Source organism: Homalodisca vitripennis, chromosome 1 (assembly GCF_021130785.1).
Source record: "Homalodisca vitripennis isolate AUS2020 chromosome 1, UT_GWSS_2.1, whole genome shotgun sequence".
NCBI lineage: Eukaryota > Metazoa > Arthropoda > Insecta > Hemiptera > Cicadellidae > Homalodisca > Homalodisca vitripennis.
The window spans coordinates 45191578-45206090 of NC_060207.1; the positions used below are offsets into that span (position 1 = coordinate 45191578).

The following is a 14513-nucleotide window of genomic DNA, read 5'->3' on the forward strand; positions in this document are numbered from 1 at the left end:
AGAAGACATTGTCTGCACACAAAAATTATGTGCACTGTCTTTTGGGATCTGTGATGTAATGGTAGCACATTAACCCGTCAAGTGAGAGATCCGGGTTCGAGTCCAGGCGAAGCAAGTACTTTTTGTTATTCAATGTTTATTGAAATTTTATATATATATAAAAGTATCTATATTTCATATATATATATATATATATATATATATATATATATATATATATATATATACATCAAGAGAAAAAAAAAGAGAAAATTAAGTTTAAACTACCCAAAATTTCAAATGTTTCAATGTGTCACTTTTAAGTCATACTAATTTCACTAAAGTAAACTATTTTGTTTTTACAAAAAACAAAAAGAACTTACATTGTGTAACCAGTCCTCAGGTATGTGGCAACATTATAAGGCAGTTTGTTGAATGGGATTCTAAACTTTTCAGCAAAGTAGGCTGCTTCTACTATATCACCATGCAAGTTGACCAACTGAACCAATTCCTCCTCTAGGAATGGATCCCCAGATGCAGCTTCTGTTGCCATTTCTCTCCAGCACTCACCATCTGCACACCAGCATGTCTCAGATAAGAAAATAGGACACATAAAATGATAAAAACATTGAGACAAATATAAGGTTAGTGCACATTTTATAATAGGAGGTTTCTTTTCTGATTGATTTATACCTGTCAGTTGAACCTCACTGAGTACAGCAAAAACCGACGCTTTACCTACATTCGAACAACCCCACGGATTTCCAGGAGCAGCACATCACTACAAAACACAAATATCAGAATTTTTTTTTTCCTCCCTGGGGCGGCCTACTGCCATGCACTTAAGCCTCAAGGGCTTTTTGCGCACCCCGGAAAAACACCTTGTTCTAAGTATAGAACAAATGTGCACATGTTCTTCTCTTAATTGTTGAAGCAAGGTCTACTTACAACTGTAAGTTGTTCTTTACCATTAGTAGTTGATGAACCTGTAACACATCTGATTGCAACAGTGACTGTTTGGTGGCAGTAACTGCCTATGTGAGATACATCTCCTACAACAGATATGTTGATCTATAGAAGAAATGGTGGTGAACTGTTTTCACCACATATTTATAATTCATTGCTTACATGTTTTCTTAGAACCGTATGCTAAATACTCTACTGCTACAATTCAGTGGTGTTAGGGAAAAACATTAGTGGACAGGAAAGATATGATGACAAACAAAATAATGGTAAGCTTAGTTGCCTGCTAATCTATCTAGTATGCAAAGTACTTTCACTATGTTGTAATTGTATTTTATTGTAGAACATTATATACATGTATACCAATTGTTATACTAGCTACTGAGCTAGTTTGAAATGTAATAATTGGTAATAGTCCAAATCCTTTAAATAAGATGAATAACATAATATAGAATAAAATGTGGGTGCCATCTGTATCTAGTTACTTTGAATAATAAACTGAATCTCACAAAAGTTGAAAAATTAATAACCGATTCCTCACTGTATTCAAATCAAATCAAATCAAAATATTCTTTATTCATACTGTATTAAATTAATACAATTGAATGGTGTCAAAAACTTAACAAATTAAAGCCATATATTTATGATTTTTTACTAAATTAAAATAGAGTACTGTACAATATCCTCATACTCCAGTGAATTAATAAAGGATTTTATTTACGAGGGCTGTTCAGAAAGTAACCTCCGGTTGGTCACAGTGCGGGTAGTGGAGGGGAGTAGCGCGCCATCTGTGCATTCACGCACTAAGCAGGTCAGTCGGCATCAAGCTGTAGTCGAGTGAACATCGTACCTGCGCTAGTTTAGTTTTTGTGGCAGTTTGAAATGTGTGCTGCAATAGAAAATACCGCTAAATGTGAAGTGCGTGCTGTTATACGGTTTTTTACAGCCAAAGGATACTCTGCAGCAGCTATTCATCGTGAGCTTTGTGCCGTGTACGGACCACAAGTTATGAGTGAAGGAGTTGTCCGTGAATGGGTACGTTTATTTAAAAGTGGACGAGAAAACGTTCATGATGAAGAGAGGAGTGGTAGACCATCCTTGGTGACTGACGAACTCGTTCAGACAGTTGATGCAAAAGTTCGTGAAAATCGACGTTTCACAATGGCGGAGTTGTCTACTGATTTTCCACAGATTTCTAAGACTCTTTTGTACGAGATAGTGACAGCAAGATTGGGTTACCGTAAGTTATGTGCACGATGGGTGCCCAAAATTCTTACCGACCACCACAAAACTCAAAGAATGACCTCTGCATTAGACTTTCTGTCACGTTATGCGGACGAAGGAGAACCATTGTTAAACAGAATCGTGACCGGTGACGAAACCTGGATTAAGTACGTAAACCCTGAGACAAAAGAACAATCAAAGATGTGGGCACATTCAGATTCGCCTACCAAACCAAAAAAAGCCCGGCAAGATTTTTCTGCCAGAAAACTGATGGCAACGGTGTTTTGGGATGCCAAAGAGGTGTTGTTGGTTGAATTCATGGAACGTGGGACGACCATTAATCAAGACGTGTACTGTTAAACACTAAAAACATTACGACGGGCTATACAGAACTAACGCCGTGGTATGCTGACTTCCGGTATCGTTTTTTTTGCACGATAACGCCCGTCCTCACTCTGCTTGCAGAACAACAGCCCTTCTTAAGTCCTTCAAGTGGGACGTTTTCAACCATCCACCTTACAGCCCAGATCTGGCGCCAAGCGACTATCACCTCTTCATGCATATGAAGAAATGGCTCGGGTCCCAGCGGTTTGATGACGACGAAGAGCTCAAAGATGCGGTCACAGGCTGGCTCAAGGCACAGGCGGGTGATTTTTATGCAGAAGGAATTTCAAAGCTTGTGAAGAGATAAGATAAGTGCCTCAATCGTGATGGAGACTATGTCGAAAAATAGTGCAAAGATGTAGTTGTAAGATGTATATATTAAAATATTTTTACTTAACTTGGTGTATTTTTTTCAATCGACCGGAGGTTACTTTCTGAACAGCCCTCGTATTAAAGACAATTTTAGTTTGTTTTTATATTTTGAAAAAGAGGTTTCTGATTTTATATTTTTGGATATGTTCTTGTAAAAGTTAATTCAGTATACTGTGGTTTTCTTCAAAAAGTGCCAATTGATGAGAAGGAGTAGCCAATTCGTCTCTCTGTCTTGTGTTGTGTCTTGTATTGGTGATTAGTACCATTAAGCATTTGCTCTCTGATTCTTGACCTGACTGACGATATTATTTCATAAACATATAGTCTATAAACAGAAAGAATCTGTAGTTCCGCATTTTTTTTTATTTACTGAGGTTTGTGGATTTTGGTTCAATATAATTCTTTTTGCCTTTTTTTGTACTTTTATAATAGAATCAAGATTAGGAAATTGTTGCTCCATATAAAGATATGACAAAACTAATTATGGAGTATATGCAAAAAAATTAAATCATTTTTAAAGTTTTATAGTCACACAGATATTTTAATTTTCTCATGGCATATAAACCGGAGGATAATTTTGAAAGAACTTCATCAACATGATTGTCCCAGTTAGTATTTTTGTCCACAATTAATCCCAAATAATTTTCCTCTACTTGGGATATTTTAAACTCACCTGTGCTAATTGGTGGCTCATTAATTTTACAATTTTTTGTTTGTAACATCATATAGTTAGTTTTTTCTAAATTAAGGAGCAGATTGTTTTCATTGAAATAATCAGCAAGACTTATTAGATACTATTCATTAAAATTTTTTCACTATCCCATGAGGATGCATTAATATTTACACTTGTGTTCTCTGCATACAAGCATGATTTACTAGAGCAGCACCATTTTTGAAAATCATTTACATAACAAATAAGTAAAATTGAGGCTAAAATAGAGCCTTGCCTATTATTACTTTATATTTTTTATAATATAGTATACTATAGTGAGATCAAAATAATGCATTTCAATATAACGAATTCCTTAACATAAAAATGTTGGCCCAATCAAATGTAAGTAACACTCATTGTTGAAAATAACACTTTGATACGAATATATATTTATATAATATATATAAGGTACAACTCAATGAGTTTAAATTTAACTTTCCTATAATTATTGTACTATTGTAAGTCAACTGCGGTAGAAAACAGTAATGGCAGCTTGGACACTGATTAGCACATGCAAATATTGTCAATAATTTACATTTGCATGCATTTCCCGGCTCAATAAATAAACTCAATTTATAGGATTCCTTACAATTTTGACACATATAAGATGTACCTGCCTTGATCAACACATTAGAAAAGTCTTAACTTGGACATAAATATTTGATACACAAAATTAAAAAACTAAATTTCTTTTCTTAATTTAAGAATTTCAAAATAATGTTTTATATTTATATAAAAACCTAATTAAAAATATTACAGCCATATATAGTTCTGTCTATGCAACTTGTCAGATGAAATCAAAAACTCAAGGAAAAGTGAAAGAGCTTGGACTCTAAAATGTACGGAGTTCAAAACAATTTCTAGGTATCATAAATGCACACCTTCTCTTTTTTTTTTTCTTCCTTGGGGCGGCCTACTGCCATGCACTTAAGTCTCAAGGGCTTTTTGCGCACCCCGGAAACACCATGAGGCCTACCAGTATACAACTTCAGCAGTTCAACGAACCGCCGAAGACAACCTATCAAGTCCTCCTGGGAAAATTCACCACCCCTGTCCAAGCTACCAAAGATGGCATACCGCTCTCTTGCTATTGCAGGGCAATCAAAGAGCAGGTGCTCAGCAGTCTCCTCCTGCTCATTACACCTTCCACAGAGCGGATCCTCCTGGAGGATGCCAACTCTGTGTAGATGTTTCTTCAAGTGACCATGCCCCGTAATGAGACCAATGACCTTAGAGGACATTGATCTGTTTAATGAGAGAAGGTCCGAAGCCACCTTGGAGGAAGGTGACTATAATACCATTCTGCTCACTCTCAAACCCGGATGCAACCTCCACCTTCTCTCATGCTCCGCGCAAATCCACTTCGAGACAACCCTAGAGGATTCACACCTTGGAACACCGCAGAACGGTTGAGGGCCCGTCATGACTGATGCTGAGCCCTGGTTGGCCAGGGCATCAGCTCTTTCGTTCCCAAGAATCCCCTCATGACCAGGAACCCAACAAACGGTTACATTGTTGATTCTGGCAAGGGAGGAAACGGTCTGATAGCAATCCCAAACCAGTTTGGATTTGATTGCGCAAGAATCCAGCGCCATCAGCGCTGCCTGACTGTCCGTGAAAATGTTAATCGTCTTGCCCCTATATCGCAGACGAAGATTCTCACAAGCACATTCCATAATGGCTGCGACCTCCGCTTGAAAGACTGTCGGATACGGACCCATAGGAACCACCAGCTCCCTACATGGTCTCACTCCCAGAATTCCAGCGCCTGTGCCGCTTTTTGTTTTGGAGCCGTCTGTGTACCATTCGAGCTCCGCTGGTGGGAGAGGTTTCTTCCCCTCTGACCAGTCATCCCTTGAGGGTAAAATAATCCTAAAGGGTTTGTCAAAGGAAAACTTTTGTGGCATCTGATCAGAGATCATGTGCAAAACATCCTCCTGTATCAGAGTGCCAATTCTGCAGTGCCCACAGCTGCAGCCCGACCAGAGTCCCGTCTGCTGAAGACAGTAGGCACTCCTCCTGGCCATAGCTCGAATGACAATGTCCAGGGGGGCGAGATTAAGACAGCAGTCCAGAGCCGTGCCTGGCGCACTAGGAAAAGCCTCAGTGATAGCGAGACAGGCCATCCTTTGGATACCCGCCAGACGTGCTACCACCGGCTTCCGTTTTTGGCCACCATACGACAGCTCCGTACATTAGTGCAGGTCTGACCACGGAAAAATAAAGCCAGTACAAGAGCCTCGGCTTCAGTCCCCAGGGCCCACCTATCACACGTCTGCATTGCATTAGAGACCACTTACCCCTGGCAATGACCCTTTCTAGATGAGGTCCCCAGTTTAGAACCCTATCTAGGATCACGCCCAGGTACTTGACCTCAGGCTTCAGCTCAACGGGTGAGCCTTTAAATAGAAAGGGACCAATGCCCTCCATCTGTCGCCTCCTGGTAAAGGCAACCACGGCAGCCTTGGTGGGGTTGACGGAGAGGCCAACCTTATCACACCAGTTTCCCACCATGTTCAGAGCAGCATTGGTCAGTTCCGTGATTGTTGTTGTTGCAATTGCACTATTCAATACACCTGCCAGATTTTGTGATGGGTACAACCGAAGTTGAATTGCTAATTAACATTAAAGGACTTAATCATTTTTATTTAGTTTTTTTGTACTTATGACTACTAACTTCCACACACATTTTCCTGGTGTTTTACACAATTAATTGCACATTGAAAAAGACAACTTTCACCAATGAACTCTTTAAATGTCAATTTTTTTTCACATCTACAGATTTTCTTTCTATTTCTGAACTAAAGCGCAATTAGACACAACTAGTATTGATTTTTAATCTGAATCATGTGAAATTACAATCAAACTATAGAGAAAACAACATTTTCAGGATTAACACATTCACTGTAGCAGACACTATAGTGCATGCTGTGTTGTAAGAGTTGTCAAGATCACTCAGCACAGAGCAAAAATGAAATTTTATCAACTGAATTGATAAAGTTGTAATCAGTTAACATACCAATCTCGTTGTATTTGTAATGTTTACGGATCACAAACTGTAAAGCTCCTTCTCTTCTTTTTTGAGTTAAATTAGGACAGCTGCTGGGAGGGAGGTTGTAAATTTTCAAAAACCTGGTTAGCAGTTTAGACATAGGCTTGTACTGCAGCTTTTCCCTCTTTAGTTCTGGAACATTAAGCCGTCTGGAACACACAACATATTTATTTTTAATTTATAGTGCATCCCAAAAAAGTTTACTAATGATAAAAATTTAAGATTTACAGTTGTTATTATCTTGAACTGACAGATAATAAATAGTTTTTGGAAACCCCAAACAAAATTTGTAAAAACTTTGCTTTGGAGTTTAATATTTTTTAAATGCTAAAATATATATTTAGATTTGAACTAATAAGACTGAAATCCAGGGATTGTTACTAATTGATAGGGAGATTAGCAGACCTATCCTGAAAACTAACTTCTAGGGTCCACTGATTGAAAGAACCCATAAAAGTACACATAGTTAGAACTTTTTGATTGCACTGCAAATCTTTCTCAAGCAATACAGAACATTGAAGTTGTCTATTCACTTTGGGGTGCAGAGATAATGTGGGAAGCAGTGTTGCCAATTCACTTTTTATAGACACTGTTATCACTTCATAACTGTTGACACTGTATTGAGTACTATATTAAATAACCATGAAAACTGTTAGTCTCCTGATGGGAGTGGAGGGACGGACTTATCTCAGGTGTAGGTTTAGAGGATTTCTTGATTTCGTTACCCATTTCAAGGTAAGTCTGCTGATCTCCCTATCAACTAGTAACTCAACTAGTAATCGGAGATATCTCGGATATGGGTGGTCTCACAGGTCCGGGACGTATTTGATTCAATTTTTCAGTTCATTTTACAACAAATCCAGTAAAGTTATCACCTAACTTTACACAATAAAAAAATCAGTTTAGCTTTATTTCCGTCCTTTTTCAGGAAATTGGATGAATCTTTCGCTAGCCATAGTTTGCTAACAAAGCGTTTCCAGACATGTTTATACAAACTTTTTTCATTATTTTAATGAGAGGAAACCACCTGAGAAGATTGTCGGATTACCCGTGGGAAACCCCGTATATTGTTTAATTGTATTTTAAATGTGTAATAATATAAAACTTAAATAATAAATGATAAAACACACAAATTGTTCAGTACACAAAATACAACCGTTGAAGAATTCTTGATGGCTTACTTTTAAGTAACATGTGACTAATTCTTGTAACGTCTTGTTTTATTTATTTTACCTAATAGTATCTTCAATATTAACACCAAATTTTCCCTGAAGCAACCGGTCCAGGTATTCCGCCGTTGCTACTTGGGCGGGTGGACTAATCCTCAGGTAGTCTTCTGCTATAGTCAACTTGTCTTGAAACAGAAGCGGTATCACAAAGTCCTCAATATGGAAGTGATCGAGTCCAAGATATGTGGCTGACTGACAAGCCTGAAACAATTTAGGAATTCTGAATTCCCATTTTAATTGGAAAATGTATGTACCTCCCTATTCACTGCATTATTTGAACTAACACTTTTGTAACACTCATAATGTTCAGATGTTACTCAAAATATTCAGTTAAGGGTTTTATCATGGGCCAGAAAATAAACCTTTCTTGGATACGTAACCCTATAGGTTCAAAAAACTAATTGCTCATTAAGAAGAAAATGTTAGTGTATATCGAAATTGTTAGATTAAAACTGATTTTGTGTTGTTCTGAACAGTAGTTCAGAAGTAGTTTACAAGATCTGGTATATTTTTATATAATGATACCAAAAAATGTTTAATTTTTTTATCTTTCTCATAAAAAATTATATGTTTCAAAATACCATTTAAAAAATCTTTGAAAAGCAAGACTTTTATTGGTTTTAATAGTAAAAACCTACTAAAAATTCATGCTGTCTCAGATAAAACAAAGTTAAGCCCCTATACAATTGACTCAATGTGCAACGATGGAGTCACATATGTCTTTGTTCATGCTACCGAACTTTTCTATATTTTATATTATATCCTTCTCATTGCTACAAAACATGTTTATTTAGACTTCTAAGGTTATGAAACTGACCTTGCTTTCTGAAATAAGTCCTAAAATCATTGCTTATTTTTTTAATTGTTTCTGACTAGTTTCAGCTTCTATAAATCAACTCAATCGGATTTCTGCCATTTCTAAGATGTTTCACTCTAAATTGAACAAATGCATAAAGAGTAAATTTTACCAATGTGTGTTTTGTCTGCCCTGATAATACAGTGTGGTAAAGCTAACTCGCTGAGTAGTGGATGAATTTATCATCATCAGCACTGTCAGTATTATACTTCATACATTATAATCTTCAAATTTTGAATTATGACTAATTTTAGAAAAAAATAGTAGTATTTTAACATAGAATAGTTAGTAATCGTCAATAATGTTGTAAATTTGACCCAAAAAATAATAGATATATCGAAAAATACACTTAAAATTGGCTCAGGTACATGGAATATTCAGTATTCTAATAGCATCCTAATTCTACACCATAATGATGTTTGTTGAATTGATCAATGGCACTAATTAATCCCACTGCTCATGATCAACACTGTATTGAACGATTTGATGGATCATAATTCCAAACATAGTGCATACTAGATGCAACACTCAAAACCGTCTTTGAGCTAGCTATCTAAAAGTGTGTATGATGTATGCACTGTAGGCATGTCTAGTACCATTAATACAATTGTTGATTTTATAAATCCAATTTTAATATCAACAACACAAATAAAGACATTTTTATAAAATCTTAAGTTTATTTAGTGACCATATATGCAAATATCCTATCCAAAACAGTAAAGAACACATGGGTCAACCCACTTCAGGGCTTCATTATGTGTAACATATATCCAGACACATTTCTTGACTGTTTTATTTTTCCAAATCAATTATATGAGTAATTACAATCTATCTTAATAATGTTCTTTTGATATATTCTGGAATCCTTGAATAGATCAGATTTTAAGTTAGAAGATCTAGATAATATTTTTTTTAATCATATTAATCATCAATTCTCATAATATCATAGTTAATTAGTATATTCCAATTAGGGTTAATTATTTAGCACAAATAAATTAATATAGTTTATGCCTCCGCTTTCAATGGTCCATTTTTCTAATCAAAAACATGAATTAGGTGAAGATTTAAAGAGCCTAGTTTATTTACTGTATAAAAATATGGATTGCACTTACTTCTTTGTACTGTTGGTTTTTTATGAAGTCTTGAACTTGTTGAATAAACATATTTTTGTCAGCTTGTAGTTCGTACACGTCAAATGCGAGTTTAGTGAGGAAACCGTTCCTTTGCTTAGTGAATGTGTTAAAAATTTCAAGTTTTATACTATGAGTAAGGCACGAAGCATATTCTCCTTTTTTATTTTTCAAATACGTAGCTAATTCTTCAATTACTGTAACACAACAAACAAAATTACAAAGTGAATGTTAAATCAGTTGTTCACCTTGATAAGAGAGGTGTAAAATATAACTATATTAATTTGATTCAGAAAGAATTAAGTACTAATTTTGCAACAATACATAGTAAAACAAATATAAGTTTTTAAAATTTTACCATTCAAATTGAAAAAGAAATTCAATCTGTGCATTGTGTAAGTTATTAGGTATTTCATTGGCAAGTAATGTATAAGGAAAAAGTATTGACATTTTCAAAATGATATCCTGTTAATGATTCATTAACAACAAATAATCATAAAATAATAAACATAATTATAAAGAATTGAGCTGATATAGATACAAATATTACATATCAGATATTAAATATTTTCCTGGCCTTCGTAATTTCGACAAAATTCTGAAGGTGCCTTTTGAACTCCATCTTAAGCCTCCTGCTACTGGACTAATTAAGCAGCCGGGCCTCTTTCCTCCAGTGAGCACTCATCCGTTTTTGGACCTCCATTTGAAAACATCCCATGTGTGTGCCCTGGTACAGACTTATATGCAGACGCAGTAAAAATGAACAAGGAAGATGAACTGATTGTACAAACTCTAAATATTGTTTTAGAAGTCTCAGTAGACGCATCTTGGTTTCAGTATCGGTAAACCACAACAAAAATTGGCATCATTTAAAACAAACAAACCTTAAATTTAATTTGAATAAACTGTCTGTGGTACATCAAAATGCCCTGATCGCAACAAACAAAGTGAGTGAACTGTCACTGTTATGCGAGGAATTGAATCCTGATGTTTTTGTTGTTTCAGAGCAAAGTTTTAACATTAATTCAATTTCTCAGTTTAAAATGAACAACTCAATTCAAATTCAATTGGCAAACTCTTTTCATCGCAATCTCTTCAAAGGGGGAGGTGTGGCCATTTTTGTTAAAATTTATTTAAAGTTCAAGCATTTTAAAACAAACTATAGTTCTGATTTGAACTTTGAAATTAGTGGCATAAATGTTTCCCTAAAATCTTCTGAAAAGATAAACATAGTCGGATTGTATAGATCCCCCAGAGGCTACAGCAATACATTTTTTGAGAAACTCGAATATAATTTTTGTCCTTTTTTTCAACCAAAATCCAAGCATTTCATAATAATTGGCGATTTCAATATCAATGTCTTAGACCACACCAACCCCATGACTCTGCGGCTTCAAGACGTGTTGAATTCATTTAGATTGGAGTGGGCTATGAACTTGCCCACTACAGTTACTGCTATATCCAACACAGCCATTGAAAATGTCATCACAAACATTTTAACTGTGGTCTCTTTATTGGACACCGCCATCTCTAACCATTTTGCGCAGGAGGTTAGTATCCATGGAGTGAGGTCGGAATCCGAACACCAAACTAAAAAACTCAAATGGTCTCTACATCCCAGAAATGTTGATCATCTCTGTCAGTCTCTTTTCAAGGAATTCTGGACTTTCTTAAACAATTTAAAATCCCCAAATAAGGCATTCAGTTATTGTATAATCACCCATATTGATACCACTTGCCCATACAAAATGTTCCAGGAAATAATAAAATTTCAAAAAAAAATCAATGGGTTTCTCAGAGCATTCTCAAATCAAGAGAAAAATTAAAATTTTTCTACTCCATATTTAGGGAATCTCAAGATGAGCGGTTTAAAACTTTTTTAAAAGCTAAAAGAGAATCTGCAGGAAAGTCATAAAAGCATCTATTTAAAGTCTATGACATTAAAAGTAGACTGAAGAGAGCAGACAACATATCAAAGGTTGCATGGGACATTATTAACTCAAATTTAAAACCAGATTTTTCAAAATTTTCAAAACCAATAACAATAAAAGTTGGAAATGAACTTTTACAAACCCCTGAAGAAGTGGCCAGGAGTTAAGTAATTTTTTTGCAACCGCAGTGCAGAACCTGCCTTTGAGCAGCAGTCGGTCAAGTTTGGAACCTATAAGGGGACCAGTATCGTCCATGGTACTTTCTCCTGCTAGCGAGAACGAGATATAGGGGGTTCACACAAAAAAATCATGTGACATCAATGGCATGTCTGTGTAGCTACTCAAACGTTGCCTAAAGCACATTTTGAAACCACTAACAAGACTGGTTAACATGTCCTTTGAAATAGGAGTGTTTCAAGCTTAGCTAAAAACAGCTAAAGTGATTCCAACTTTCAAGAACGACGATCCCTGCCTCGCAAGCAGCTAGTGACAGATTTCAGTTTGTAGAAATTTGCAATGTTCAGTCATAGAGAGTTAATTTGAACCAGAGGATCCCCAGAAATCTATCCTTAGACCTGTACTGTTCTTGGTTTATGTGAACAATCTTGAACTATCAATTCAGAATGGAAAGATAGTCCAATATGCGGATGACACGACTCTCTGCATCTGAACTAAATTCTTGTATTCAGTATTTCTATGACAAATCTTACAACATACAATGAAATACAAATTATATAAGTTTTTGTCTCCGTCAAGATTCGACCCATTGACATTTGGATATATATACCTTCAATAAAAACATAAAAATTGTCTATATTTCTCCTAAAGCAAGACATTTTCAAGAGATATAAATAGGTAAACATACTAACCTATATATATATATATATATATATATATATATATATATAATATATATACAGGGTGTTCTGAAAAAAGGTGCCCATAAGTCAGGGCGTGATTCCTCACATCAAAATAAGAAAAAAAAGGTCTAATTAACATAGGTCCGAAAATGCTTAGTTACCAAGTTATACAGGGTGAAAGATTTCGTCTGAATTTCAGTTCCCCTGCTGCAACGAAGCCCTACGGGTATTTGTTTGGCTGTTAATTAAGATGTACAATTTAGCGTACTTTATGTAAAATGAACTGAAAAATTGAATAAAACCGTTTCCAGACCTGTAGCTACAGTAATTTTTAAGATATGTGACGAAATACGCGAAACTTGGTCCCGAAAAACAAATTACATTTAGGTTTGAAGCAGATTTACTATGTTAAATGTACAATAAACACAAAATATTTTTTTCACGGGACTTGTAGAAAATTTAATTTCGAAGAGAAAGATGTAAAATAAGTCTATAATAGACAAACGCAAACTTTAAAAAATAATCCTTAATTACATACAAAACGCATGAAAAATAGACAAAATCTGTTAAGCTCTCTACAAATGTAATATTGAAATTAAAACAGCTGTTTTTATTAAAACAAATTAATGAGTTACTATTATTTTTTATCAAGTAAATATTTTTAACAATCATACATTATCATACATAAAAAAGTTATCTGAATTATCATTCAACAAAAAAGTTACACTTGTCCTAAAAAACTAACCACGTCACAGTAGATGTTCAAAATGTTTTCCCCTCATTCAAAATACAAGCATCCAGCCGTCTTCTCATAGACTGCCGAACTCTTTCGAAGATCCCAGGTGTCTCACGTATCCTTTGAATCCCGTTAACAATCCTTATTCGCAATTCTTCTATGGTATCCACAGGCGAGTCGTAGACAAGCGTCTTTAAATGTCCCCATAAGAAAAAGTCTAGAGGATTGAGGTCAGTGACCTTGCAGGCCATGCTACTGGGGCTTTCCTCGACCAATCCATCTGTTTGGATATGCTTCATTTAAAAATTCTCTACTTGTAATGTGTAATGAGCTGGAGCTCCATCCTGCATGAACCACATGTTGTTGCGTGTGTATAGTGGCACATCTTCGAGTAACTCATTCAGATTAGTCGTCAAGAAATGTAAATAATTTTCACCATTGAGCGTATCAGGTTAAAAAACTAATAAAAATTTTATCACCCAGAATAGCAGCCCATACGTTTATAGAAAACTGATATTGGTGACGGTTCTCTGAAATAGCACGTGGATTTTCAATTGCCACCACATGTGAGTATTGTGGGTGTTAAGAATAGCCATTCTTGAAAATTTTGCTTCATCAGTAAAGATAATGTAATTTAAAAAATGTGGATTCTGCACCTTTGGATAAGCCATTGGCATAGCTGAACACGAGGAAAGTAATCTCGAGGCAAAAAGAGCCTGGACCCTTTGATAGTGATAAGAATGCAAACTGCTGCTCGTGTAAAATCTTCCAGACAATTGAATTACTAACACCGAAATCCAAGGCTAGTTCTCTAGTACTTCTTCCAGGATGATTCTCTATTTCGTCCAACACGCCCCTCCTCCAATTCAGCTGTACACGTTGTACGTGGCCGTCCTGATCTACCAACTTTTCCAGATTTAAAGGTTCCCGTCTCGCTTAGCCTTCTATGAATGGAAGAAAAACATTTTATGAGTCGGTAACTGTCTATGAGGAAAATGTTCCTGATAGAGTCGTCTAGCCCTGACGACTGTTGCAATGTGCAAGACCGTACATTAAATGCATGTCTGCCATTTCACCATTAGTGT

The 14513-nt window shown here is 35.7% G+C and overlaps 1 protein-coding gene across 2 annotated transcripts in view; it reads right to left on the reverse strand.

Moving 5' to 3' along the window:
- LOC124360553 (exonuclease mut-7 homolog) overlaps positions 1-14513 on the reverse strand; it is a 63412-nt gene that overhangs the window by 25753 nt on the left and 23146 nt on the right. For both annotated transcript variants that reach the window (XM_046814271.1, XM_046814280.1), the window contains 4 exons: positions 9884-10098; positions 7920-8116; positions 6654-6835; positions 363-552 (listed from right to left, as the gene is read on the reverse strand). In XM_046814271.1, the coding sequence (XP_046670227.1) occupies positions 363-552; positions 6654-6835; positions 7920-8116; positions 9884-10098 (784 nt within the window). The remainder of the gene's footprint in view (positions 1-362; positions 553-6653; positions 6836-7919; positions 8117-9883; positions 10099-14513) is intronic.